The sequence below is a fragment of the Parasteatoda tepidariorum genome, chromosome 2, assembly GCF_043381705.1.
Source record: "Parasteatoda tepidariorum isolate YZ-2023 chromosome 2, CAS_Ptep_4.0, whole genome shotgun sequence".
Taxonomy (NCBI): domain Eukaryota; kingdom Metazoa; phylum Arthropoda; class Arachnida; order Araneae; family Theridiidae; genus Parasteatoda; species Parasteatoda tepidariorum.
In genome coordinates this window covers 101,953,015-101,978,167 of record NC_092205.1, presented here as the reverse complement: position 1 = coordinate 101,978,167, position 25,153 = coordinate 101,953,015, and the positions used below count along the sequence as shown (strand labels likewise).

The following is a 25,153-nucleotide window of genomic DNA, read 5'->3' as shown; positions in this document are numbered from 1 at the left end:
ATGCAAGTATAAAATATAAACTATAGCTGGACTCATGATTAATATTACTTGTCATTATTAAATTGAAGTGCAAGTGTATAATATATGCTAGTATATAATATAAACTATAGCTGGACTAATGATTAAATTGAAATGCAAGTGTGTAATAAATGCAAGGATATAAGAAATCTATAGCTGAACTAATGATGAATATAACTTGTCATAATTAAATTGAAATGCAAGAATATAATATAAGCAAGTATAGAATAAAAACAATAACTGTACTCATGATGCATATAACTTGTCATAATTAAATTGAAATGCAAGTGTATAATATAAGTATGAATATGCAAGCATAAAATATAAACTATAGCTGGACTCATGAAGAATATAACTTGTCATAATTAAATTGTATAATATATGCAAGTTCATAAAATGAACTATAGCTGGACTCGAGATTAATATAACTCGTCATAATTAAACTGAAATGCAAGTGTAAAATATAAACAAGGATATAATATAAACTATAGCTGATTGCACAATTTGTCATAATTAAACTGAAATATAAGTGTATAATATAAGCAAGTATATGCAAGTATAAAATATAAACTATAGCTGAACTAAAGATGAATATAACTTGCCACAATTAAATTGAAAAGCAAGTATATAATATAAGCAAGTAGTATATGCAAGTATAAACTACAGGTGGACTCATGATGAATATAAGTTGTCATAACGAAATTGAAATGCAAGTGTATAATATAAGCAAATGTATAATATAAGCAAGTATATAATATAAACTATAGCTGGACTCATGAAGAATATAACAAGTCATAATTAATTTGAAATGCAAGTGCATAATATAAGCAAGTACATGCAAGTATATAATAAAAACTATAGCTGGAATAAAGATTAATGTAACTCGTTATAATTAAAGTGAAATGCAAGTGTATAATATAAGCAAGTATAATGTATATACTATAGCTGAACTAAAGATTAATATAATTTGTCATAATTAAATTGAAATGCAAGTGCATAATATATGCAAGTATATAATATAAACTATAGCTGGACTAATGATTAAATTGAAATGCAAGTGTATAATAAATGCAAGGATATAAGAAAACTATAGCTGAACTAATGATGAATATAACTTGTCATAACCCAATTGAAATGCAAATGTATAATATAAGCAAAGATATGCAAGTAAATAATATAAATTATAGCGCGACTAATGATGAATACAATTTGTCATAACTAAATTTAAATGCAAGTGTATAATATGTGCAAGTACATAAAATGAACTATAGCTGGACTAGAGATAAATATAACTCGTCATAACTAAATTGAAATGAAAGTATAAAATATTATCAAGCATATGAAAGTATATAATATAAACTGTAGCTGCACTCTTGAAGAGTATAACACCTCATAATTAAATTGAAATGCAAGTGTAAAATATAAAGGTTAAAAGGCTTTTTTGCATTGTTTTTGTTTAGACATAATAAATAAAAAATTTACAAGATTAATTGAAAGAGCAAATAAATAATTCCCCCGCAAAGCCACCTCTATTTTTTTTGTTAGTTTTCACGCTTGAGTACAAGAAGCAGCGACGTCTGAATTACGAAAATACAAGCTATCCCGTCGACGGATAAAAAATACAGAAAATCTTATTTTCTTTGCGTGAAATTAGAGAAAATAGCTAATATAAGTAAAAATGCGGAAGGGTTAGCAAGTAGGACGTAGTTTGAATTTTCTGTTTATCTTGAAAATCGTAAATTAATAGAATTATTTTACTTTAACAACTGAATTTTTTAAAAAAAAAGCGGGATATTTATTTTTTAAAAAAAAATTAACTTTTAGATAAGCGGAATTTTTGATAAAAGGGCCGAAATTTGAGAGAGAAAAAAATCTCATCCCTGTTTAAAGGTCAACCAGTTTTATCCCACCGCAAAATTAAATTCCTCATGAAATGTTTGAACTTGTGCAAAAAAAATTTCTGCGTAAATTAGAGGGAAAAATGGAAAAATCTGGAAAGAAAACCGAAATCCGCGGAAGAATCTCATTCCTGGAACAACAATCGATACAGCATAGAAAATATCTCTTTCTAAAAGATAGAAACTTAAATACTTTTTACAAACCCCGAATAAAAAAAAGCACCTTTAAGAGCTTTTAAAAAGCGTAAATAAAAAATAAGCACCTTTAAGCACTTTTTAAATATGGTACGCACCCTGTTCTTAATGAAGTTTTGTTATCCAGCTAATGATAAATTCCCCCAGATAAAAAGTTTGAAGTTACTTTGGTATGTGAAAAAAAGCAAACTCATTTCTGAAAAGTACACATTAAAGGAAAAGAGTTTTTTTCCGTCAACCAAGCCTAGTCAACTTGTTTTTTTTTAACTAACTTGAAACAGAAATTTGAATGTTAATTTTTCTTAACTGTTGACAACCATTGACAATCTCAAAACCTTAATTAAACATCACCATAAGAACTGCCAACATGTAAGTCTGGAATTCTCGTGATTGTTATACAGTTATTTCACTTCCTGTATTATATAGTAAGGTGTGGTCAAATATTTTACTCTAAAGGAGCATTCTTTTTTATTCATCGGTTATCGCAAAATTATTCATCGGATATCGCAAAATATACAACTGAAAATGAATTACCTTAATATCTTTTATATATTTTTTCACAAGTGGGCAATTGCACAATTTTAATGATTTCTGGAAGGTATTGAGAGCATCCTGAAAGCGACCTTCATATGAAAAGCTCATGGCTGTCTTCTTAAGTTTATTAAACTCATTCAAGTTGGATGGGCTTAACTCACTTGGATTATCAGGCAGTTCAATTACCTGGAAAACAAGAAACGCCACAAATAAATTCAAAATGTTAACAAAACTAATAGATTACATTAATTATCAGAGTAGTGATAAGCTCCAAGATAATTGACCTTAAAAGTGATTACATTTCAAGCAAAGTTAGCTTCACAAAATGAATTCCATACAAAAAAAAAAATTATCTTTTGTTATTTTTTTTATTTGTTTTTCTATTTGTCTATCATTTTCTCTTTACAGGGCTCTCAATTCTTTAATAATAGGAATTATAGATTTTAAAAATCTGTATCAAGCTAAAAAAAAAAGCACGAAAATAGATATTTTTTTAAAAATAAATAAATTTATGTGAAAAACTAAATTTCAGTTGTTAAAATTTAAGCCTTTCTTATTATACCTATAGCCTAATAATTAAATTGGTCATTTATAATTTATTCCAGTTTCTCTATTTTCTTCCGGTTTTCCAGAGTACATATCCAGACAGATATAGGTTTTTTCCGGACAAAACAGGTTTATTTCAGGCACTCTTGTGGTTTAACTCTTTAGCAGTTACATATATTCCAGAAAAATGGACCAAAAATAAAAATTTTTGACTGTTTAATCTTATTTTGTTTTTGACTGCTTATTTTTGAATAATCATAAAAGTTAAAAAATGGTTTTTTTATTACAAAAATGAAATTTTAAATGCAATAACTACTGTATTTATAAGTTCTACATACATATAAAAAAGTAATGGATTACACACACATCTTAATCAATTTGAGCAAATTAAACAAAATTTTGAAGCTAAATATAATATAAGTAGTATAATATAAAAACGCAACAATATGATTTTCAAAACATAAATTTCACAAATCCTTTAAAGTAGGAGTGCACAACCTTTTTGAGAGAAGGGTCACTTGTACAGCAGGTTGGATAACGAAGGGCCACACATGTATTTAGACACGTTAATGACAAATGTAATAATGTTTATTTAAACATTAGCATTCCATTTTTTTTATCAATAAACTTAGTAATATCAATAACTTAGTAGTGTTCCATTATTAGAATTCATTCAAAAATAAAAGAACTTGCTATTTTTATCATATGAACAATAGATTTATCAAAATAAATAAACATTGAAGAAAAGAAATATTTTTTTTTATCATATCATGCAATATGAAAACTCATTTTAGAATTAAATTCTAATAAATTTAAAAAAACTGCAATGCCCACAGAATGAAAGTAGGAAAAAGTTTAGTCGTAATTAAGTAATATAAATTCAAATTAAATATTTTAATTGAAGAAAATTTATAGGTTTTAAACAAAAGCCTAAAATAAAAACAAAACTGTGATAGTTCAAAATAAAATTCAATGCTTATTTTGTAATGTACTTTATTATTTTATTTTATTAATTATTAGATTTTTTATATCGTAAACATTTTCCTTTTTTTTATCGAAAAAGATCACTTAAGCAACAAAAAATTGAAATCTAAACTACAAACAGTGAGCAGTTTAAAAATTCACGTTTTCCGCCATTTTATGAATTTCTCAAGTTGCAATAACATTGCATTTAAATTAGGGAGGGATGTAACGAGTATTTGGCCCTTCTGTGAAAAATTCAGTTGGTTGAATGATCAGTCAAATATTTGGCAAAATATTTTTTAGAAATGCATTTTTCTAAGTTTTTTTTATTTTTGAATTTTTATGGATATTACTTTTTTTTTTAAAATATAATCAGACAAGTCAATTTTGTCATTTTTTCGATACTTTGAGAATTGAGAAGGATCCATTTTTTGCAGTTTTTATTATAACCCAGCATTTTAACAGAACGTCTCATACTATTAATTTATTATCACTCTTTCCCTGTACTGTAATATAAATAACCAGTAACATAGAAAAGTGTGATTTTCAGCATTAAAGTTTTGTTTCAGGAATTAAGAAAAATTTGTTTTTTTTCTGTTTTTCTCTTTTTAGGCATTTTTATTATGACTCAGCATTTTTTTTAAAAATAAAGTTACAAATAAAATTTAATTTCTTCTAAACAATTTTTTTTCTTCTAAAATTATTTCAATGAGAAAAATTTAAATTGAGATTTTTGGCATAAGATTTTCACTTAAAAAATTAAGAACATTTTTTCTATCTTTTTATTTTCCTTAAATAAAAAAAAACAACTTTTTTTAGACGTTTTCATTATAATGCAGTAATTTTTAATAGCTTCTTTTTTCTTGGCTTTTTCTGGTAATTGAAAAACTGAGATGTTAAGCTTTAAAAGAATTTTTCAAAAATCAATGTGAGACACTACTTTTTTGGTTCGTTTTAATGAAATCCTCAATAAGGATGACAAAGGATTATTTCAGGTATAAGCATTTATTTCGGCATCTCTGGATTAATTATGAGTAAAAAATAAAGTATGAGTACATACATAATCTACATGGCATTCAAAGTCCGGAGCTCTCCTGCTCCCTTCCAGTTCATACCTTCGCTCTCCTACTTCAGCTAATACTCAACTCTTCTACGTTCAAACTAATACTGATCTAAAAATATTCTTTCTCATAAGAAAAAGTCCTTCGCTCTACCCCCAATGTAGGGGAACGACACTTCCCATGTCCCTTACCCTCAGGTCAGGGGTCAATCAAATGCGTGGGAGAGGAATCAGGATCCTGACAATTAAGATTGATTTTTATGTTCTCTGCTTCGCTTTTTGACATTTTCAAAAACGTTCTTGATTGGCCTTATTTTTTAGAGTTAATTTATGAATACGTTTTTCCAGGAAATATTGTTCTGAGCATTGAAATTTTAGTTTCATTGTTGCTATACTGCTAAAAGATTTTGCTATTTGGCCTCAAGTGTACGGCGTTCAATAGATTTCTTCTTCTTTTTTTGGCGAATATTTGTTTTTTGATCAAATCACAATTCATTACCACATTCAACCAAATCATATTCGTTGCGGAAATAAAAACGAAGAAAAAATAACTAGGATTTACGATAAAACTGTACCGTAATACCGTATCAAAAAGTGATTATTTAATTGCGCGATTAACAATCACGTGTCGTAATAACATCAGAGTTAAATAACGGGATCGTCAAAATCACGAGGAAAAGTATAGAAATAATTAGGAAAAAATATAATTATGCTGAACTCAGCACGAATAAAGCACGTCAAATGCATGATTTAAAATTTGCATGTCGTAACAGAATAATTGGAATTTTTTATAATACGTGGGAACACATAGGAATAACTTCCGAGAAAAATTTTTGAAAAAAAAAGAAAGAATTGGAAAAAAAAGATAAAAAATCACTTAGATTTAAGCTGAAATCGTCATAAATAAAGTGCACAAAAAGTGATTATTTAAATTTGCGATCTGATAAAAATTCTCGCGTCATAATAAAAATTCGGAATTTTCAAAATCACGTAGAAAAGAGGAAATAACTGTTTTAAAAAAAATCATTTATATTTACGATAAATTCGGCTTCAAGAAAAAGCGTTAAACATACATTTACTTAAGAATCTGTTAAAATTGATTGCGTCAAAACGTGATGACTTAAAAGTGCGATTAAAAATTACCATTTTTTAAATTTTTTTTTATTGTGTTTAGAAGCTCTCGCGGGCCGCAGGTTGTGCACCCCTACTTTAAAGTATGATAAGCAGATGACAACACCCACATTTTCCCTCCCTGGACTAAAGTCCTAATTAGTGAAAAACTAGGATCACTAATGCCATCTCAGGGGTCTGTCCAGACATTTTGTGAAAGGTCCGTTTTTCGTGAAATTGTGAAAAAATTAACTCACATTCTTTCAACCAGGGTCCGCTTTTATGAATTTGTGCAAATAGGGTCCATTCCAAAAACAAAAGTAAAATNGTTCTGAACAATACTGGTAAATAGGGAAGCTATGTAACAGGGATCCATGTTGAAAATAATGAAAGATCAAGGAAGAAAAGTTAAACGGATTTTATTCAAAATGGCAGAAGACGAATTTTTTTCCAAAATTCGCGCATTTTGAAATTGATTAATAGAGTGTGCGATCTTCTCGCGTTGATAATTTTTTAATGCGAGAAAAGAAAAAAATAAGCGAGATTCTCGCGCTGTAGTGAAAACACTGATTTAATAAAGAATCTGTTAAAATTGATTGTGTCAAAACGTGATGACTTAAAAGTGCGATTAAAAATTACCATTTCTTAAAAAAAAAAAAAAATTTCTTGTGTTTAGAAGCTCTTGCTGCCCACAGGTTGTGCACCCCTACTTTAAAGTATGATAAGCAGATGACAACACCCACATTTTTCCTCCCTGGACTAAAGTCCTAATTAGTGAAAAACTAGGACCATCTATTAGGAAAATAAAGAATTAAATGAATTATCCTAAAGTAGAAAAGAACACAGCTCGGGCTTCACAAAATAAAAACTTTAATTTTTCTCATGCCCGAAGTCAGTTTGGGCATCACAAGTACTGCACATAGTAGTTGCCTGAACTGGATTCGGGTGACACTGGCAAGGGGTAAATGATTTGATTTTGTAACTTTTTAGAGTAAAGTAGCCTTTTGGTTACGTAAAAAAAATAAAATTTCGATTTACAATAATAAACAAATAATAAAATAACAAAAACAAGTGGAAAGATAATCTGAAAAAAATATATATATTATACCTCAGTAACATTTTGAATTTCTTGTAGGACATCATGGTTTTTATGTTGTTCTGATATAGTTTTTGCCTGCAATGGAGAATCATTTGTTTTTTCTACTTTTTGGGTTTCGTGTAGCACATCATGATTTTTAAGTTGTTTAGATGGAGTTTTTTGTTTCTCTAAGGAATCCTTTGTTTTTCCTCCCTTTTGCACACGGGACTCTTCGTTTTTATTCTTATGTTGCTGTATAAATTCCTGCAAAAAGAAAATATATTTAAAATAATTTTTAAAAGACAGCAACAATAAGGTTTAACTTAAGGGATGAAAAAAATTATCATATGTGGTTGAAAATCTATTGTGGGATATTTTACAAAAGTAAAAATAATAAGGAAATGCGAAAATTTCCTACCTTTAAACGCTGGATTCTCTGAAGGACTTTTGGTGTCTCTTGAATCTTTCTGGCATGCTCAAATTTGCTGAGGGATTCATACAGTTTACCTTCTGCAGCAAGCTTTTTACCCTCACTCATTAGATCACCATACAATGATGAAGACATAGTTCTAACAAATAACTAACACCTTCCAGCTGAATAAAGATATTAGAGAAAATTTAGTATTTGTATGAAATAAAACAATTGAACTAAAATCATTTATTTTTAATAGATTTCTTAAAAATTGTAAATAATTAGTTTACACTGTAAATAATCAGTATAGATAATTAAAGGTTATAGTAAAACCCAGAAAAACTTGACTCTAGAAGCAAGATCAATTGAAATATGCAATCAAAACTAGGACAGGGGAATTTCCCTGAATAAGAAGACATTGATATAAGGCAAAACCTTCATCTAAAAATGTCATATTTGCAGATTTATATGACATTATATTATATATATATCATATGAATAATCTTGGGGAATCATCTATGCATAAAAATCAAATATTTACTTTTTGAATTAATCATTACAAATGACAAATACTTATGATTATAACATAAAATATTATAACATAAATATTATTAAAACTTCCCAAACCTCAGGTCGTGAAAAAGGATAAAGAATTGCAAAATCTTGAACTTCGAATAAAAATTATGAAATCAAAACATATATATCTTTTGCTAAAATAAAATTGAATCAAACAAATTTCTTCATATTTTTAGAACGAAATTAAAAATTCTACCTTCTAAAAGTGGGTTTTTTTATGGGTTTGATTTTTAACTGATTTCATCATTAACCCAACTATTATTGTTACAGATTTCTATATGGTAAAGCCCCATTATATTAAATGGGATATTTTCATAAAAAATGAATTTCGAGTCCAGAGAAAGGATAACATTTTGCTAATTCTTTAACTAATTAAATTTTACTAATACTTTAACAAAGTAAACAAAATTTTCATTTGAATTAATGCTTGTAAATTTGCATTTATAATTTTTAGTATTGAAAAAAATGCTATTTTAGATCATTCAGGGTTACAATTTTGCCCAACCGTTAAAACCAACCTGGTTTTCTTTTATAATTGCATTTTATTTTTAACAAGTCAGCTCTAGGTATTAGTTTCAGGTACTAATCAAGGGACAAAAATGCTAATTCAAGCATGGGTTTCAGCAGTTCATGAAATTATTCTTTTCTAAATAGAGAGAGAGATGAATTCCTTTAGATATAATGAAAAAAATATATCACATTAAAGAGTAAAATAGCAAAAAATGAATTTACATCCGAAGTAGTATAAATATTACCTACCAGATTTATATTATAGTTACCACGTTACACATGGACACATTAATGTTAAATGAAAATCGAAGTACGAAATATCTTCATACTTAAATTACTTATTAAATATAATATCTATTCTTACATCAAAGGCAAGGTTCAAATAAGATGGTTCTTGTTTCCCCCCTCTTTGATGATTGGACCACTTGGATTGGACACTACGAAAAATTCATTTAGTTGTGAGTTTCTTATTCGCATTGAAACGCTAGAACACGTTTTTCGTTCGTTAAAGATATATGAAGTATATAGCATTAAACTAGATGCAAAAATTTAAACTCAAAAAGTTTAGAAGGATTGTAACGATCACGTTTAACGGTTATAAAATATTGCAGACAGTTTTTGTTGCCATTAAAATTTCTAATATTTAATTTCCAAATTCAATCGAAAATTCTACAACCAAAACAAAACAAAGGACGACATGAGCGATTCAGTCCGTACTGCTTTACTTACGTGATGAATTTATTCAAGAGACATAAATTCAGGTCTTAAATATGTCAATTGTAAGAATTTTTTTTATTTTAAAGAGCAACGTTCTTTATGTTTTATATTTAACAATTACAACCGTGTACAATATATGTGTTATGCCGTTACAAACATCTTGTTGTAGTTTTCGTTTCTTAGTAATTTTATAGTTCTCTTTTTGTATTACATCATTTGATCTAATGTAAAGCACAAATTTGACATATTGCTGTTAAAGAATACTAGAGAAAATTAAGATTCTTCATTTTTCTACCTCCAAAGGGAAGAATGTGCTAGGATAATTGTAGAAAAGGAATTTACACAGAGCATAATACGAAAAATAACTCTTTTTAAATATTTAAAGTATATTAATTTCATATTTTATTACACCTTATTTATGTGTATTAATCATATTTAAATATTTATTTCATTGCAAAAAAATTATTCATGTAGTGTTATTTTGATATTTAACTTAAGTTGAGAACATATTAGGAAAACATATCTGTTATTGAGCATTCTTAAAAGTCGTTTCCAAGTATTGAAAAACTTCTAGGACTTTTGTGTAATGTATTAAACCATCGATATTTAAAAACTAATTTAGCATTTATGAGATGAGAATGATTTATTTCATGAATCATAGTTAAAATTTGACATTCTTTTATTTTTTTGTATTTACAATGAATTGTGTGCAGTAGTTACGCCTATGAGTGTTTGCATAAGTGTAAAATGAATAATTTGTAAGGGGGAAAAAAACAAATAAAGTTGCTTATAAAAAAAAATTCTAATAGATTTGAATTGTAACATATTCCTGCCAATATGGAAAACAGTATATTTTATTCTCTAAATTATTCACATTGTGATGTTAATTTTTATTAAAGGCATATTTTGGCTAAATATTCTTAATTTTTAAAATTTATTGAAATATGTTATAAAATAGTTTTCTGATTAAAGGGCTAAGCAGCATTTTATTGTTGGGAGAAAATGTGGTGATTTCTACCAAAAACAAATTTACCATAATCATAAACCACGTCATTTTAAAATAAGTACTAAACTTTTTAAAAGGCTTGCAGGGAAGAACAAGGGGATAAAATTTAGTCAACATAATTTGTACACTAAAGTTTATATTTTAGTTTTGTAATAAAACAATATCTATATTGTTTTTTTTTACGAAACTAAAATGTAAACTTTAGTATACAAATTATGTTTTTTCATATTGTATATTTGTTGTCAAAAATTACATTATTCCAGCTAACTCAGTATAAGCTGATATCTTTTAAAACTCCTCTGCATGTATCTGCAGGGTATCTGCTACATTTTAGATTTTCAAATTCATGACTTTTCATGACTAATTCCAAGAACTTTTCATGACTTAACAAAGTTACTATTTTCTGTTGATAAAAACAGAACAATAAATTTGAAAAGAATTATAATAACTTTAATTGAAATGATAGGTATAACCAAAACTGCTATATTCTGTCTCTTCATATTTATAGATGCTAAATTTAAAATACAGAGTAAAGAAAGAGTTGAAGCAATAAAATAAGTGAAAAAAAATACAGAAGCAAATCTTTTTTTCTGCAGAATTATATTCTAAAGATACTTTTCTTGTTCACCAGAAAGGAAAGAAATATCCGGATTTTTCTGTTCTCATTTCGGAATTTAAAAAAATCGCAAATTACTGGCTTGCTTTAGTTAGAATTTTAAATTGATAAAATAAAAAATTCTGAAATCACAGAAGTTTACAAGATAATTTGTTCTAGAAATGATGTTCTTTCTTTCATTTTTTTGAAAAAACGCATAATTTTGAAAAAACATGATAAAAATATTGTATATATTAATAAAATAAGACTGTGAGTAAGATTTTGATAGAAATTCAGATAATCGGAACACCATGAAATTGGGGGGGGGGGATTCCATTTTAAAAATTAGATCAATTTGAGGACCTAAATCCATGATTTTTTTAAAAAAATAGTTAAAATCATGACATTTCATGACTAATTTTGTTCAATACTGAAATTCATGATTTTTCATGACTTTCCAGGTGCGCGGATACCCTGTATCTGGTACCCCTAGGATTTTTATACACAGAGATGAGATTTTTCTGCTTTTTTCACTTTTATCTCTTAAATTTCAGCTTTTTTATCAAAAATTCAGATTTTCTGAAAATTTCATTTTTTTTTATAAGTAGCTTCTTGCTTTTTCAGAAAATTCACCGATTTTCAAGGAGAAACAGAAAAATTCATACTACATAGCTACCAATCTTTTCTCATTTTTCCCTATTTTCTCCACTTTTACACGTAGCAGATAAGATTTTCCGAATTTTTTACCCGCTCTCCAGATAGATCCGATTTTCGTAGTTCAAACGACGCTGCTTCTGACAAGCCTTTTAGAGGTCCCAAGCCTGGAATCTGCTAATATCTCGATTCTTATTCACATGATTGTAATATCAAATATAGCTTTTCATATTTGCGTGTTGCGATTCTTAATCACGCGATTTGAATATTGTACGTTGCGATTCTTATTTACGAGATTTAAAAATCTGATATTGTGATTCGTATTTACGTCTTTTTAAAAAACTAAGTAGCGATTCGTATTCACGCAAGTTTAAAATTCAATGTGTTGATTTGCTCATGCGGTTTATAATATCAAACATTGATTTTTGTATTTATACGTGATTTTAAAATAAGGCATTGGGGTTCGCATTCACGCATTCTAAAAGTTATGCATCATAATTCTTATTTATACAATCTAAAAATTACACATCATGATTTCTCATTTTCAAAATCGTATATCTAGTTTCATATTCATGTGATTTCAAAATCCATAATTGTTATTCATATTCACGCAATTTTAAGATCAACTATCGCGATTCTTGTAAGAAGTAAATTTTTTTTTAANTTTGAAGTTTTATTTATCTGTTTCATTTTTTTTTGTTCTTTAATCTAGTTTTTATTAAACTTTTTTTTAAGAATATTTTTTTCATAACTACATATTTACAAAGGTGCTATTTATTTCTCTTTGTTAATTATTATTAGTTAACATTACCAATATGACATTCTTTTTTTATTTACAATTATTCAACTGTTAGTTTTTGTTTCTAATATTAAAAGTAAATTTTATAAAAGAAAGATAATATTAAAATAAGTCAACTGGTTGTGTAGTTGTAATACTAATAGCAACTTTGACATTATTTTTAACATTAATTTTTTGTACACGAATACATTTGTGCATGGACAAAATATAATTTGACTAGATACAATTTCTGAAATTTTGATGTATAATGTATTATACTGTTGTTTACTTTCTTGCTGTTAAAGATCTTGTTTTATTTTATTTAGGAACTTTATTACCCTTTTACTTTTTCAAGTGGTAACATTTCTTTTATGGTACATCTATTGTTCCAGCCATTAGCAAAACATTCATGGAATTAATTTCTAAAATCACTTATGTTTTTACCATGATTGTAATCTAGTTGATCTATATCATCGAATTTTGCATCATATTTGTTTAATAATTTTGAAGATTGATCGCGAAATTTTAAAGCTCATAGTTGAAGGTTATATTCTTATAGAGATATATTTAATCACATGATCATGAGTGCCACTCTTCAGTCCTGGGGACTGAAATTTTTCTTGAGTGAAGATCAGTAGATTAATTTTCTTAAATTAATATCTTTTTTCTATTAACTTTTATTATTAAAATTTCTGTTTTTTCTCAAAAATGTAACAAGTATTTTCATTATAGAGTTGCGCTTGCGTAAAATTTACTATCGTGGAAATTCAGCTTTTTTGCGTTTTGGCTAATCTCATCCCTGTATACAGAAAATTGAGGGGCTGTGTTATGACTAAAGTTGTTCTCCCTTGATTTTGAGATATATTGTTTTAATTCAATACCCTTCTCCCTTTTGAGAAAAAGTTCTTTTAGCAAAACTTATTAGATATATTTGATATAATTAAGCTTATTGTTATTTTGTATTTAGTGAATAATAAGAAACTTGTTGTTATTTAGGGGATATTTCCGTATCGTGATCTGTTGCGCCAACAGATCACGATACGGATCTGTTGCTCCAAAGTTCCTATTGGATTTTAAACTTGCTAATTAAAAAAAAAAACATGTAGATGTTTGCCTAGGGTGGCTACAAGTTATATCTTTCCAGTTGGTACCTTTCTGTGATTTTATATATATATATATTTATATATATAGATCCTAGCGGGACACTGCCCGGAAGTTGCCAAGATATACCGATTATTCTGCCATAGATCACGTTACGAAAATCTTCCTGTTATTTACTAAGAAAGAAAATTTTTTTTATTAAGGAAACTTGTTATTATTCTATTATTATTTTTTCTATTATGATTTTGTTTAAGTGTTATTAGCCTTTCACTTTGGGGCTTTCTTAGAAATTGTTCATAACATATTGTATGTTTATAAAAAGATAAATGTTACCTATCAGTAGCATTTTCTCATTGCCATAATAATTTGTGCAATGTGATACCAATGATCTATTAGCATTGTTAAAGGAATTTTAAAATCTCTTCCTTTTTTTAAATATTAATAATTTAACCTAATAATTTTTTGGATGGCAATGGGAAAAGAGGCACTGAAAACATAAGTTTTTATTATAACAGCTAAATTTTTTAGCACCTAAATTTGTTTTATTTTTAACAATTTTTTTATTGTTTCATTTGCATCCTGGTCTGTGCTTTCTCTATTAATGTAGAAGCAAGTTTTATTAAAAAAAAAATGGCTACTTTAAAACTATTGCAATTCAGGTTTAACATTTATATTTGTAACTTGTTTTATCAGAAACTAAATCTTCTTTTTTGTTTCAGCATTATAAATAATATCGATTTGTTGTATAGTTCCATTTGTGAAAATGAATCAAGAGTCATTGTTTTATTCTTCAAATGGCAGTATGCCTGTAAATAATACACAGTGAGTATGTTAAATATTAATTAAATAGACATTCATTTAAAAAACAATGACATTTCAAATTTTAAAAAAATGCTTATTCAGACCTCAGATACAAATTATTTTTTATGAAATAGCTTCCAGACTTAATTCTTTCCTCTATAAATCTGTCAACATTTTAGCAGATCAGTTGTATTCAACAATAATACAAACCTTCTGATTGAAAAATTAACTTAGGAGCAATATAATTTTTTATCATACCAACCATTAACTTCTTAATTCACATAACTGCATAACCAGCCAAAGTTGGTAAGGTTTAGGACAGAATGGATTAATCCACAGTTTAAACCATCCTGTCCAAAGCCCTTTTCTTCAAATTCTCCAAGACCCAGTGGATCAAATTATGTTACAATTTTAAAAAAATAATGTGAAAAATAAAAGGTTAATTTTTGGGCAAGAAACAAACTGAAGACAAGTTCATGATTTATTAAAAGAGTTTATTATTATTTCTAATACAGTACAGAACCCGTTATACGGAAATCAGAAAACCAAAAAACTGGAACGAAATTTGATAAATTTTCCTGCTATTTTTGCTATTTTTAAAAATAAAAAAAATAAATTTTCTCACAAGATTTTAGGATTTTTCTTTCTTTTTTGAAAGATGTTTACCTTACCATCATTTTAAAATAATCATTAGTTTATTTCTTCATCGTTTTTTCTTCTTTTTAAGATTATTTCCAAAAGATTTATTTTTTTTTAGTTGGGTTTAACAATAAAAAAACGTCTTTTTGTAGCGATTCAGAAAACCGGAAAAATCAGTTATCCGGAATAGCGATGGTCCCGATCGTTCCGGATAATCGGTTCCCTACTGTATTGTATTTATCCTTTTGGAAAAAAAAACATATTTTATCTGTATTTAAGGCATATTTAATAGATAAGGTATTCACTTTTGTTATTATGTGAATTGTGCAGCTTCAAAAGTTATTAATCTTTTCCAGCTATATTACATTAGATTATTATCCTTTAATTTAAAGTAAAGTGAAAGTATAAAATATTTATTAATACAGTAGAGAACCATTTATCCAGTAACCAGAAAACCGGGGGACATTTTGCACTGTTTTGCCGCCATTTTAAACTAGAACAATTATGAAAAAAGCGGGAATTGGACTCATCCTTGAAGCTGAGTAGAGAAAAATGTGGGAAGGGGAGAATTTTTTTCCCCATTTACCCAGAGAAACGTCATTTCTTCCGTGACCTTGAAGATATTTAGATCGAGAGGAGGCAGGGAAGGGATGAAAGTTTTATTTTCTCCTTTAGGCCGTCAATCAAACTCAAAGGAGTGGCATGCTGCATTTGCAGGAGTTCATTTCAGTGTGTAAAATGTTGAACTTTTTTGAAGATGTTTACTTTTGTTGAAGAGGAAAGGGAAGAATATATTTGTCTATTTGACATCGATTAACAAATCAATTAATAAAAATGAAATGTTTTTCTTTTGAATAAATTCTGATTCTTTGGAAGTGCGGTATTATTTGAAAGTTTTTCTTAATGTGGAATCACATCTACTTTCATTAAAAATTGTGTTTTTATGGAAGAAAATAAAAGGAGGATTGTTTATTAATTTAAAAGTACGATTATTTTATGAAGCGGATGGCAGTTTTGTTTTTCTGATTCTACTATGTTAATTTTTTTTTTCTTCTTTTCACGCTAAATTTCGCACTCAATAAATTAATTCTTTTTATTCATAAATTTTATCATTAGGTTTTTTTTCTTTTTTTAATTCCATTGATCTTTCCTTGTTCCGGGATTTAATATTTATGTTAGTGTCTTTTTTAACTATTGTTTCTGTTCAATGATTTTTGTTGTTTTTATTTAGATTAAAAAGTTTTCCTTTTATTTTATCGTTTTTCCCCCTGGATAATTAGGTATAAAATATATTCATTATTTAATCATTGGTTTTGTTTATATTAGTTAATTTAGGAATTATAATTATTTTTAAAAATAAATATGAGAATCTTATATTTTTTGAACTTGTTTTTCTTGTCTAAACTTGCAAATTTTTTTAAATCTTATTTTACTACTATTTGTTTTTTAAATTTTAGAGTGCTTTTCTTTTTTCTCTTACTTTAAAATGTGTTGCACTTTTTCCTTGTAATTCGGGTTCGATAAAACATCGATTAACGACACTTTTTGATCGATCCAGAAAACCGGGTAATTCAGGCAACCAGGTTAGCGATGGTCCCGAGCATCCTGGATAATTGGTTCTCTACTGTATATGTAATTATTATGTGTACAATGTTTACACTTATAAAATTTTTACCTTTTAAAAATGTTCATGGTCTTGGACACTTGAAGACGGTTTAAGACCGTAAAACCCATGTGTCCTGTCCAAAACTCCAACCCTGTAACCAACACCTTTCATAAGGACGCATTATTCTCTATATTGAATGTGTCCAATTAAATAGATCTTGCACCCTGAGATCTCACATCCTTTCAGCATTCTGTGGAAATTCTTGATTTTTCTGAGCAGAGTAGATCAGGGCTAAGGAGAAAATAGAGAAGGGGTGGTTCATTCCTTATGCAGAGTTTAAACTGCGATTACTCACCTCATGATATCACACCGCACCCAGATCTCGAAAATCACAACGAAGGGATATGAAAACTTTGCTGTTTATACTTTCTGTAAGAAAAGAGTTCAACACTTTTCTGATAATAGCTGTCAAACTTTACACTGCTTTCTGTTCAAAAATATAGTGCTATTCATACATTTTCTTGGTATTCCTTATATTATTAAAAAGTAACATTCTAAAATTAGAAAAATTTCTCAATGGTTGTTGTCATCGTTTCAATGTTGTTTTCTTTTTTAGTTTTAACTTTTGCTCTTAAATAAAAAAAAAGCATATAAAGTCATGTTTATATTACATATTGTTTGATTAGAATAGTTTATTAATTGGCATATCTAATTTTAATATATTTTCGTATGTATATATATGTAATAATAGCAAATTTGTTTTTATACATTATCACTGAGAAGCAAAATCCTTAAATGCTAATTACTAAAAAGAATGATCTTTGAGAATATAATAATAGAAATATTACACTTACTAATAAATATTTAAAAGTAATGCATTATAATTAAAACTCACTAATATTTTGAATAATAATATTAAAAAAATACATCATGAAATTGGAGAAAATATTTAAGCATTTATAACTTTAATTTTTGAAGTTCAGGATTTTATTTTCTTTGACGATGCTCATTTTTTTCTCTTCTTTCCTGTTTAAAATTGTGATGCGGTATTGATTTCAATCACTTATACAAGTTCTTAAAGGTTTTAAACTAAAAACATAATTCTTTTTTATTCACATAAATTCTTTTAATACTTCTTATAATTCATTTGATTTCACCTTTATATTTTCTGAAGTAGAATATGAAAAATTACGTTTTCTCATTTTGTGTTTTATCATAATTCTTGTTGGTCATTATCTGATATTTGACTGTTAAATTTTTGCAATCAGATAAGAAGAAAATTGCCTCAAAATGATGGGAAACAATGAATGTAACGAATGGCGTACGGAAAAATTTATTTTTGAAACGAGAAGTTGATGCTGCTCCGCCGTAACCTCACTGACTTAAATTAGAGGCTCGGAGTGGCACGGGTCTCTTCGAAGGAGTGACCCAGCCCTTCTATTCACTCTTTAACCTGGAGTGTCGATAGTTTTTTTTTAAAAGAAGAAGAAGAAACAAGATGATGGCCCTCGTACTTAACACATCTATAGCAAGTTACCTAACTAAAAATAGTAAATGCATGTTATTTTATTTTATAAGAACAAAAGCTTATAAAAAGAATTAATTAAAAAAAATATTGAAATTCATTTTGAATCAGACTAAATAACCAAATGACATATTTTACCTTTCTTATACTATTTTATGTGTATACTTCAAAAAGCAATGCTCAGTAATTGTCAAAATACCAACAAATCGATGCCTTTGAAAAATATTTAAAAGCAAGCTAAAAGACAATTTTTGTGTATGAATTTTCTTCAAAAAAAGTAATTTTAAAAAAGATGATTGATTGATAAACAACTTTTTTTTAATATTTTAAACAGAAAATTATGAGAAAAAAACATTTAAATGTTCATTTTTCAATTAAAACTGTTTATTTTTAAAAGTTACAATCGTAAAATTCAAAATCCCAAAGAAGATTATTAACCTGCCCCCCCCCCCCCCCNCCTGCCCCCCCCCCCCCCCAAAAAAAAGAAACTCATAATAATTCAACTCATCTCAATTTAACCAGTTGAGAATTATTATAACAGAGTAAATATTTGACATTATTTAATAATTCAATGCTGAATTATTAATTAATTTTACCAGTGTGTAATTATTATCTAAGCAATGAATGATTTTTTTAAAATTAAATGTGTAAACTAAAAATGATAAGTACACATAATTTATCTACATGTAGGAGTACTTATTTAAATGTAAGAGTAATTGATAACTTTTAATTTGACTTATTATTATTTATCAATGTAATATTAACTATATGGAAAAACTGATTTATACAAAAAAATAAATTTCTAAAATTCCTCGGCATACTATTTAAGCAAAGCTATATTATTAAAAGAAATTTTAAAAATATTTTCTTATTACAAATTTCAAAAAATAGGATAATTTATAAAGTTCTTTGAATAGAGGGTCTTGATCCCTTGTTCTTGAATGAATAAGTAAGTCACAAGTGGACAAGTAAATCTGTAATCTTGTAAATCTCTAAACTAGCTTAAAGTAGTAAAATAAAGGACATGTCATTTTTTTAAGAACTAAAATTCCTGAGATGAAAAAATATTAAAACTCTTAAATCAGACTAAGTATTCTAATGAGCTAACTTAGACATTTGAATAATTTAATATATTTTATTCATATATATTTATGTATGAAAACAATATTCAATATCTTGAAACATATAAAATTTGTTCATTATTTCTTGATTTTTTTTTAAAAAAAGTTATTGTGTAATTTCTTAAATTTGAAAGAGTTTATTTTTATTAGTTGCACTAATTTTTTTTCTCTTTAATTAAAAACAGATTGCAATTCCATAACTTGTGTCAGATGCAACCACCTACAGAAGCTTGGAGCAACCCTTTTGCAACTCACAATATAAGCGCTCTTCCTAATATGGGCAGCAGGTAAAATGATTTTTTTAATTAACTATCTCTATGTGAAATTAAAATGAAAGGAACTGTATTACTTTTTTGTGTTATTTACTTAACCATGAACAATAAAAAAAAACTGACTTTTATTTTAAATGTTACTTTATGACATATGATTACTTTGTGACACTTGATTTTAAATCAAGACTGGATTTTAATGTAAAAAAGCAACAACAAAAATTTTTTCGCTATTATCAAAGCCTGTCAATATCCTAAAAAGATTTACATTTCCAGATGGCTCCACTTGGCATTTTTTATATTCTTCAGAAACATTAAAGCTTTTGACTTTTGTCATATCACATTTACCTTTTAACATCCATTTATCCATCAAAGTTTTCGAAAAAATATTGAAACTGTTTTTGTCTCTGGCATTCAAGAAGAGTAGTTTTGTTATCTTAGTTAACAGTTAGTTTCTTCTGCATTCTTGTGGTTTCTTGTTCCTTCTACTGATTAAAAATTTGTTATATATTTTATTAGAAAAATTTGTCCATTAAATTTTATTGCCTTTTCAATTCTATTTAAGTCAAATATAATTACTATAATAATTTATGAAATGTATTAAATGCTCAGAAGTAGTAAAAATCCAATATACATTTATTACTGCAACCTATGCAAATCAATAGTGCTAGAAAGTTTAAAGAAGCGAAACACAATACTTTTAAAATTCTAAAAATCGGTACCCATGTACCAACTGAATCCCATCACTGAATAGAAGCAACCTTAAATAAGATTTTTAGATACAAGACAAATTGTTTACGAACTATGGATGTTTTAAGATCCAAAAACCCGAGCCTAAGATTGATAGCATTCTTTTTTTGTACCCAAGTCAGAAATTTATTATGAGAGATTGGATAATATTTAAAGCCTAAATTTGCAAAAAGAAGTGCCATATAAAATATATTGTCGAGATTACTAACATGATACTTACTTTGAACTCGCATTATTGTTTTGATGTTTTTGTATATTTGTTTAATTTACAAATAGTTAGAAAGTATTTAAATTTTATTATGGGCTTAAATGTTTCTTTGAGCTAATGAGTCCAAGTTTGGCTTGAACTAAGCTCTTCTCATCTTTATTATACATGTAACCATAAATAATTACAACAATATTGAATAACTTTGTTAGATATAAGAAAGATTATCTATATATTTATTTGTTACATCCATAATATGCTCCCCTAAACACATTCTCATATGGAAAAAGTTTAGTATTTTCAGTAAGTTTTTTGAAAAAGCAAAAACTTATGCTTGTAAAACATGTGACAATGTTGTACGCTATCTCTCGTTTAGTCTGTTTAAAATTTCATAATATCAATCTCTAATTAAATATAGAGAAATTGTTATTTAAACAAAAAAAGAACTTTAATAATAATAAAAAGTTTGATAAATTCTTATTGCCTTGCTTTGGTAAAAGTGAACAAAATAAAGAGTAGCAGAATTTTAATGTCTTTTACCATTTGAAACAACAAAATGTGTTAGTGTATAAGCGATTAAAGTTTCCTTCCCTGTGGCAGAATTGCTTTGGGCTTTCTGTGACAAACCTCTATAGTACTAATATCTGCAAGATACTTTTAATAATAACTAATATACATGCTATTAATTAAATTTAAAGTAACAGAAATGTTGTCTATACAACGAAAACCCTATTTGGATATAATAAAATTATATGTTTTTTTTTTTAATGAATATGAAATATTTTTTATTCTAATATCATGGGCGAGTGATATTCTCTTATTTTGTAAGAGGAAAACACACTAATTATTTCATTTTTTGCATTATCATCAAATAATAATAATTATAAAAAATCNGAAATAATTGTATGAATAATAGTTTTGAATGTATTAATCGAAAAGTATATAAACTTTTACATTGTTTGAAGGAATGTAGTTTTAAATGTAAAAATACATAATTTGTGTGCAGCCGGTTGAATATAAATGAAAATTTACGAAAATTTGTGTATTTAAATTGATTGTGGTGAGCCGTTAAGATGGAGTGAAAAACTTATCGAGCGATTGAAAGTAATTCCCCAGCTTCAAATTAAATGTTATTGAAGTTCTAGTAGTAAGCGATGATGCGGCGAAACCATTCTTATAGCCGATATACAGGGTATGTGCACTCCTGGAAAGTCATGAATTTCCGTTTTAAACAAAATTTGTCATAAAATGTCATGATTTTAACTATATTTTTTTTTTTAAAAAATCATGGAAAGTCTTGAATTTAGGTCGCCCAAATGTCTAATTTTTATAATGGAAACTCCCCCCCCCCCCAATTTCATGGTGTTCCGAATATCTGAATTTGTAACAAAATCCCCACTCATAGGCAGATTTTATTAAAATATAAAATGTTTTTATTATGTTCTTTAAAAATTATAGTGTTCTTTTAAAGAATGAGAGAGAAAACATCACTTCTAGAGCAATGTATCTTTTAAACTTCTCTGATTTCAGCATTTTTGTTATTATTATTATATTTTTTTCTATCGATTTAAAATTCTAGCTGAAGCAAGCCTGTTTTTAATTCCGAAATGAGAACTGAAAAATCAGGAATATTTCTCTCCTTTCCGATAAACAAGAAAAGTATCTTTAGAATTCTGCAGAGGGAAAAATTTTTTGCTTTTGCATTTTTTTTCCAGCTATTCTATTGCTTCAACTCTTTCTTCACTCTGTTTTTTAAATTTAAAATCTATAAATATGAAGATACAGAGTATGACAGTTTTGGTATTACCTGGCATTTCAATTAATGTTATTATAATGCTTTTTTAAATTTATTGTTGTGATTTTGTCGGAGAAAATAGTAACTTTGTTAAGTCATGAAAAATGCTTGGAATTAGTCATGGAAAGTCATGAATTTAAAAATATAAAATGTAGCAGATACTCTGTATAGGGTTCCCGAGAGGTGTTCCTCAGAATTCTTGGGATCCGTGGAAGGGTAACCGGAATTCTGAGAATTTGAACTTATTTAATTATATTCTTCTGGTTTCTGTGAGACTATTGCTCACTCATATGCAACTCTGCAGCAATTTGCAAGATATTCAGTCTTCATTTTCCACCCACTGAAATCAAACCGAAAAATCTTTTTATGGTGTCTAANATATATCACGATATATAATTTCTAATATCGCCCAGTCCTAGTGTCTAATATAATCAAGAAAATAGTGTTTTGTCAGAAACTAGTTCTTTTATCATGATCATGTAAAGTCTATGAAAATTATTTTGCATTTTGTTAATGTATATAGTGTTAAAAAAGTACTTAAAAGGTGCTTATAATATTTTAAATGAATTAGGAAAGAGATATGTTTCATAAAAAGTTGCACCAGTAATTCTGATAGAAATTTTTCCAATAAAAATATAATTATCGAATTTAAGAATGATGAATTCTGTGTCTCTGATAACTGGTCTCAATATTTATAACAGTTCTTTCTTGAATATTATGATGTAGCATATGTTATTCATTTTCAGCTTATGCATACACTAAAAACACTTTCATAACTAGACTATTGTAAATAAAACAATAAAAAAATTGCCCTCTTAAATATATTCAAAATAACTAGTGGACTTTTGGTTCAGTCCTAGGTGCAAATGAACTTTATTTATTCTGTTAGGATCCATAGTCAAAAATAAAGAAGGGGGAACTGCTGTGTTATGTACAGTGTACAAAAAAAATGGAACATCTTAATAGCTTTTGATCTAATGATTGGATTATCACATACTGAGATTCAACCTCAATGGGTCGAGGATCCATTTTCAAATATACTAATTAATTTATGCAAACCATATTTTTAGTTCTGAAAAGCGTAAAAAAAATGTACTTTCTCCAATTAAATTTCTTTCTCTCAAATTTAAATACTTGACCCTCAAAATAAGGTGGTATATAGAATATATGATCCCATTAATTTAGTTTTAATAAAGAAAGAAGTTATAAGTTTCAGACCTTTATTTGAATATTAAATTTTACTTTTTACCTGTTTTGCCACATCAAATATACTTTTACAATTATTTAGCATTTCTCTTTATTTAATTTAGAAATGGTTCAAAGAATTTTAAATTATAAGATACACAAATTTTTACTTTGACTTAAGCTATGTTATTTAAAAATGGCAAAATCGAAATTCGGAACATATATGACAAATAGCTCTTAAAATTTAAAAATGCGATTTCTGATAAAATTCATACTGAGATATGATTTTTCTCAAATTTTGTGTTTTATCATTTGAAATTACTTGGTTAAAAATGAGGTAAAGATTTGTATACCTTGCAATTAAATTTTATTGTGCATGAGATTTTCTTTCTAAAAACCAGTTTTACAATTGCGTGCAAAAATTTTTTTGATTAGCTCAAATAGTTTTAGAGGTATTACAAAAGGTAAAAGTTCATTAAGGGGCTATTTTTGACTGCGCTCTTGACTTAACTATTGGGATTATGTATTCCAAATCATGGTGAATCCCTTATACTTAAAGTCAAAAATAAAATCCCTCAAAAAAAAGGTTTGTTTATTCAAAGAAAATATGTTTTTGTGTCATATTTTGAAATACCATCTATACAATTCAAATGATGTACTTAAAGTAAGACCCTCATTAAAACTGCTTTTTATGAAAAGAATCTGGTTGCTAGATGATAAGTTACTAAAATGTTCTGTTTATCATTTTGCTCATTGTGCAATATTTTCATCTTTTTATTAACTATATTTTTGGTTCTTAAGTTATTTGTAACACAGCTTTTAACAAATTAATCAGTCATTGACAAAATTAATCAGAATATTGAGGGCTGTCTATGTAATATACAATTCATTAATGTATCATCATGGTGCATAGCATTTTTTGAAAGTGCTTAAAGGTGCTTATTTTCTTTTTTGAAAGCCCTTAAAGGTACTTTTTTTCATTGAAAGTTTTTAAAAGGGGCTTCATTTTCTCTCTTGAAAATTAGATTTTTTTTCTTTACCATGCTGATTTTCCCCACGTATTACGCCACAAATTCACTTTGTTCAACGTTTTCACAATTCATTCAACCACAATCTATTTCAGTGAACCACCGTACATAGCGTATGAAGGCTTCAATCATTTTACATATTTGGTGTTACTTACGTGTCTGCATGTGCATCTACTGAGCTGGGTTTGGTGAGATTATTGCACTCCAAATTATTTGTTTTTGATTCATATTAGCAACTTTGTAAACTGTTCACAGAAGTGTATATTAAATTGTATGTATTGCTAGAAAGTTTTCTTTTGATGATATTGATTTGAGAATAATTCTTAGGGACACCCCTCAAAAGATGTGCATAACAGAAGAAAAAATGGCGGCTCGTTTTCGAGACATGCACATCAGCAATCAATTCATCATTCCATCTGAAAGCAGCACTTATGAATCTGGCAATAGCTCATCCTCTGCAAGTGCTTCTGTAAATAAA

The 25,153-nt window shown here is 27.4% G+C and overlaps 3 protein-coding genes across 5 annotated transcripts in view; 2 read left to right on the top strand and 1 right to left on the bottom strand.

Annotated features, from left to right (window-relative positions):
• LOC107445759 (DNA excision repair protein ERCC-6-like) overlaps positions 1–9,401 on the bottom strand; it is a 72,439-nt gene extending 63,038 nt beyond the window's left edge. The window contains exons 1-4 of one of the 3 annotated variants that reach the window (XM_043050116.2): positions 9,265–9,401; positions 7,821–7,996; positions 7,433–7,666; positions 2,646–2,831 (exon numbers count right to left, since the gene is read on the bottom strand). In XM_043050116.2, the coding sequence (XP_042906050.1) occupies positions 2,646–2,831; positions 7,433–7,666; positions 7,821–7,967 (567 nt within the window). In that variant the 5' untranslated portion in view covers positions 7,968–7,996; positions 9,265–9,401. Of the gene's footprint in view, positions 1–2,645; positions 2,832–7,432; positions 7,667–7,820; positions 7,997–8,908; positions 8,929–9,149 lie in introns of those variants that run through there. The other 2 variants (XM_043050115.2, XM_043050117.2) reach the window with 2 other exon arrangements.
• LOC122271554 (uncharacterized) overlaps positions 1–25,153 on the top strand; it is an 88,617-nt gene that overhangs the window by 16,277 nt on the left and 47,187 nt on the right. The window lies entirely within an intron of this gene.
• LOC107445760 (uncharacterized) lies at positions 9,527–25,136 on the top strand (the record flags this gene model as incomplete). Its single annotated transcript, XM_071178019.1, is given in 4 exon segments — positions 9,527–9,679; positions 14,471–14,573; positions 19,629–19,730; positions 25,003–25,136. Coding segments are annotated over 3 exon segments (295 nt in total), but the record flags the coding sequence as incomplete, so codon positions are not given.